Here is a 5563-nt window from a genome sequence, read left to right on the forward strand (position 1 = left end):
GAGAGCGGAGATGCGGCGTTTCGGTGCGGGGAATGGGATGAAGATCCTGTGGGGGGGGAAGGACTGGAGATCTGTAGGGTTCAACCAAGGGCTGTCGCTCCCCAGCGTGGTCCACGCGTGACATCCCCCGGGGTGAGGGTGCGGGGGGGAATCCTCTCAGAGCAGCATCGCAGTGTTGCTCTTCACAAGGCAGAATTTCAGCGTGTTGGTGGGGGAAACAGCACTGGAGTCTTTACATTATTATTTTTTTTAACAACAACAACAACAACAAAAAAGCGGCTTTCACAGAAGCACTGACTGTAAAATCATTTGTCTTTCGTATAACCTGCATGGAAGAAGCCTTCCTTGAAGGAGTAAGGTATGTCACTTCATGTCACCTCTCACCTTAATCAAAAAGGTGATGCCACAGAGCACGTTGGCCGCTGTGCCTCCGCTTAGCTTGCGTACAGTTGAAATTCCAGTAAAGGCAGTATCTCTTTACATTTCCTTACTCTTGGAAGTATTGCCATGCAAGCAGCTATGCTGTCCGTGGGGCCTCTTCCTGAGCTCAGGAATCCTGCAAGAAGATACTCGGTAACTTTATTCAGAGCACACATCAGAGGGCTCGGATGTTCTCCACCTTGAATTTGTTTTATTTAACTTCACCTCAGGTGAGCACACAACCTGAAGATATCTGAGTATATACAGTAACATATCTTTTAATCCCCTTTATGTTGAAGTAATCCTATATTTTTTAGCTAGAATATGCCATTTCTTGATAAAAAATAAGTCTGTTGGATAAAGTAGGTGAAATCTGCCCCCTTTATCATAAGAAGTAGGGAGGGCATTTAAAAGGTGCTTTGGTATATCAACAATTTAATTTATTTGAAATACTGTAACACCTATTTCAAAATACTTGACACAGATTACCAATCCAAAGGAAGATGGGATTGTCTCATTTTTCTCAGTTGAGCAGCTTAGCTCTGAACTTTGAAAACTCTTAGAACACTTGAAGAATGTGGCAGAAAGGTTAGTTTTAGATTGACCTTAACTTGTTCATTTTTCATGTAACTTGGAAGAAAAAGTGTTAGTTTTGGGGCTGCATAGGTTCTTTTTCACTCTTAAATAAACAAACTGGTACATGAAAATGGGGTTACTCTATCCTGTGTGAAATAAAACTTAAGCTGACATAGTGCACTGCAGTGGTGCTATAAGTCAAGCACAGAAGGTTTCTGAGTGGTTTTTAAAAACTGACCTTTTTCTGGAGACCCACCCTAAAACCTACAGATGCTCCAGTTTAACCTGATTTGGGGTTATATGGAAAATGGACTTAATCAGACAGCATTTGGGTACCTCTCAGTCCTTTCTAATTATTCCAGTAGTTTCAGTGCTGTCCACTGCTTGAAAGTTGGTACATTTTCAAGCAGAACTGGAAAACATAATGTTTCTTGGAATAATAATGCCATAAACTTTTATAATTCATTGGGTTGTCCTTAGACTGATAAGAAGAACTAAAGCTGTCATGCTTCTGCCAAATATATTGTATTGAAAGTGTGTTTTCTGACATTATTTAATATTTTTTAAAATTTTTTATTCCTGGAGAGTTGATGTCTCTAGGTAGTACTGGTATCTGGTGTTCAGGAGTAAAACTCTGGCAGTAGATATCTGTAAATGGTGTTTGGCCAAGTTACACCTGAACTAAGTATGTTTTGGACTGCTGCCATGTTAAGGAAGGCCATGTGTTACAGGAGAATATTAGAAGTTAAGTTTTGAACTGGAGGCCCTGGAACTGCTGATGCCCTGGTGGCTTATCGGGATGTTCCCCGCACACGTGCTCTCCTAGTGTCAGTGCTTCCTGCTCGCCGTGTTCACCATCTCCTGCTCCATGAAGAGTATGTGGACCACCGACTTTCAAAATACCTTCTTCCCCTTTCTTCCTGATAATCTGCAACTGCTCTGTCCTCTTCAGTTCTCAAGACTCTTGAGGCTTTCCCCCATTTTTGTGTTTTAAGTGTTCTACTTCATGTGTGTGCAGCAGAGACTGGATTTATCTTTTTTGTTTTTTTTAGCTTTTTTTTTTTTTAAAAAAAAAAGTCTTGGAGTCTGACCTACTCAAGTAAGAAAATTATGGAAAAATATGTGCATAGTCCCTTTACAAATAGCTTCTTTTAACCATCTACTACTTCAAACACTGTACTTTTTCAGGCAAAGTTGAAGGATTTCTAAGTAAGCTTGAGTTTCCATAAATCTGGGGGGCTGGGAATCAAAAGGAAAATGATATTTGTTATAGTTCAGCTCTCCTATCTTATCCATGGAAACAGGGTGCTCTTGAATTTAAGACCCTGATGCACAAGTGAATCCCGCTTGGATCTCTGCTGCAATTGGCAATATGTCTGTGTACTAATCTAATGCAGGGTAGAGAAGTTTGATTTTTTTTTTTTTTTTACATTTTTTAACTTTTTTTTTTTTTTTTTTTTTTTTTTTTTTTTTTTAGTTCTTGGGAGTGTTTTTTCAAATAATTTCCAACGTTAATAGATGTCTGAATTTTCCACTGGCATTTCTTTAATGCACAAATTTCTGACAAAATGCCCCACTAATAAGCTGATAAAGGGTGGCCAGGAAAGAAATAAATTTGAAAGAATTATTGGAAAAACCTTCACTGCTTCTGGCTTTCTTGACACTGGGAATAACTGGGGACTTCAATGGGAATTTTGTTGTGCTGTTGGGTTGTTCCAAGGGGAGCTGACCATAACAAACCGAAATGGAGGGTGAACAAAGTTTAGTTAAAAGATTTATGCAAGGGAAGAGAATTGAATCTGTTCTTAATTGTGGTTTTGCTTTGCAGTGGGGGTGTGTGGGGTAATTAGTAAAACTACATAAAGAGATTTGAAAAGTACCAGAAAACACATAAACTGTACTTGCATCTCCACTGGGTGTGTGGCCCTTGTCTTTGCCTGTCAGACAGCAGTTTCAAGATGGCTTAGTAGGCATTGCTGCCAAAAATTAAACTAATTGTGTCTTTTCTCATATGTTGTCTTAAAACCTGGTTGATTTACTTGGTTGTGCTTTGCAACTCTGATGGTTTCTCAGCACCTATGTTTTCATAAAATTTTATAAACACTTTTCTTTCCCAGGCAAGAGGAAGCCTAAACAAATGGTTGCAAAAAACCCAATGTAATCTCTTCTCTGAAGAGACTGCTTTTGATGTAAAAGTATCTATATAGCATTTTGGATTTTATTGGCTTAAAGCAAAACACTTTTCCTTCCAGAAAGTGTTGTCTGTGTTAAATAAAGAGGAAAAGAATGTCCCGCTTCAAAGAATTAAAGTATTTATCCTGCACTGTTAAACTTTTAAATCTTAGTTGTGGTGGAAACTCCCAAATCCTGATTGTCGTTACATCACTGGGCCTGACTAAAAATTGTTTGTTTGCTGTGTGATATCTGTTGGGTGACAGGTTAGCTACAGCACATGGAGCTTGCACAGAGCTGATTGCTCACATGTTATCAGAGTCTCCTTTGGCTTCTTCTGGCTGCTCACCAGTGCAGATATATCTGTTGTGTAGAGGAAGCATCAGCTTGTGTGTGTGTGTGTGTATATATATATATATATTTTTTTTTTTTTTTTAAATTGCTCTGCTTGTGTGTGACAAATGTAAGGCAACTTACCAAAGTCCAGTTTAAAAACTAATCAGTAGCATTAGGGATGATATTTCTCTTCTGAAGTCCTTGAACAGTTTTTTCTTTTGTATGTGTGTGATTGGTTATGTGGGACTAATCCAGGGAGAACAAATGTAGTGGCTTCTTCTGCCTTCTTTATTTTAGTTTCTCGTGCTCAAGAGCCAGTTATATTCCTTCTCCCCTTCCAAGTGATGTGCTACATTCAGATGTGTTTGGTTAAGCGAGATGAAGTGAAATCCTTCCCTGGAGTGGTTGGTAGCACTTGGAGAGCAGGAGGGTGAAGACTTAAGAATTGCCTGATCATAGGAGGACCTCTGGTATCGACACCAGGACTGGGGCAGAGCACTCACCCTCGAGTCCTGATTGCTTCCCCCTGGGGTAGCACTTTCTTTTTAAGAGGCATTACTTAATATTTGCAAGACTCTTCTGAACAGTTTTTGAGAACGAATAGATTGATCATTCTTGATCAAATGTTTCCATTTTGTGGATGAAATAGTCTAATTGTGTTAATCTTTACTTGTGCCTCTGGGACACAAGCTCAGTGAAAAACTTAAATAAGGGGTTTTTCCCTCATGGATCTGGTCACTAGGATAGCAAAATGGCCTCTACCAAATGTTTCCAAGTGACTCATAGCAACTTCCTTGCCTTGTACCTGGAGGTACAAGATGTGTCTCTAGATTGCTGTGCACTGTAGTGTCTTCATCTTGTGTCTTAGCAGAGGTTGTGCTGGCTGACTGGGTCTCAAACTTACAGAAGTCTTTTTTCCTCTCTACTTTAACACTTGAGAGTAGCTGGTCAGACTAATTAATCATGTTTTCTCTTTTTTGATTTTCCAGGATGGCCCTCAGAGGAAAAAACGGAAGTCTGAAGTTGCAGAAGTGGACAAGCAGTTAGATATCCTGGCTATTGGTACAGCAGTTGGTAGCATTTTGTTGTACAGCACAGTAAAAGGAGAATTACAGAGCAAGCTAGTAAGTAATACGCTCTTCACCACGTGCTACCAAATGCTGATGGTTTCGGTTAGTTTATGCTGTTCTTTCTACTGCTCAAAAATTGGAAAAATCTAACCTAATTATTCAGATTTATTTTTCCTTAGTAGCTGTGTGTACGGATAGAGGTACAGTAATTCAGGTGCTTGGGAATCTTCAAGTGGTGCTTTTTGTATTGGTGACAGCAGGTACACGCTGAGAAATCTTGGTTTTGAAGTTAATGCAGTATCGTAGCATTGCACATGGATTTGTTATTTTGCATTAAAAATAACAGTAATGGTGAAATGCCTCGCTGAAGAGTGAAGCCCTCGGTGGGAGTGTCAAACCCTCAGTTCTTACACAGTATTTGGGAGAGGAGGGCAGGATTGAAGTACTCCTTGACTCTGGGGAAGGTGTTGTGTTGACAGATTCTTCTGTACAGATGTAAACTTACTCCCTTGTGGAAGCTTTTGAGCCCTCTCAGCACGTGATCTTTCTCAAATGATAAATGCTGATTTTCAAAGTTTGCCCTTCTCATTCATAAATTCCCTGTTACTCCTGAGCACTTTGGTTTTAGTCTTGGGTTATGTAACAAACAAAATAAATCTGAATTATTCTGTGCGATAGTTTGAGATCCTTGGGCTTCTGAACTCTTGGTTGTGTATAGGTGATCAGTGTACATGAATTAAGAGAAAGCAGTGACTTCTTAAAATCACAATACATGTGAGTGACACTAGCTAACAAATACCAACTCTGTTTTATGGAAAAGCTGTATTTATGCTTGAAATCTATGGACAACATAACAGAGTTTCAGGTTAAAATTTACAGTTTCAGTGAGTGTGAAAACACTGGCTGCTCTTCTGTAGGAGCAGGGTAGCAGACGTTATTGTTTTGGGTTTTTTTTCTTTATACAGATAAGTTGAATTAAAGGATGATTC

At 39.3% G+C, this 5563-nt stretch overlaps 1 protein-coding gene across 1 annotated transcript in view; it reads left to right on the forward strand.

Annotated features, from left to right (window-relative positions):
- Positions 1-4493: 4493 nt before the first annotated feature.
- The window catches only part of WDR43 (WD repeat domain 43), a gene marked incomplete at its 5' end in the record, with an annotated part of 20367 nt that continues 19297 nt past the window's right edge, over positions 4494-5563 (forward strand). Inside the window, one exon of the mRNA XM_010162340.1 lies at positions 4494-4628. Coding sequence (XP_010160642.1) covers positions 4494-4628 — 135 coding nt within the window. The remainder of the gene's footprint in view (positions 4629-5563) is intronic.

Source organism: Antrostomus carolinensis, unplaced genomic scaffold, assembly GCF_000700745.2.
Source record: "Antrostomus carolinensis isolate BGI_N321 unplaced genomic scaffold, ASM70074v2 scaffold27272, whole genome shotgun sequence".
NCBI lineage: Eukaryota > Metazoa > Chordata > Aves > Caprimulgiformes > Caprimulgidae > Antrostomus > Antrostomus carolinensis.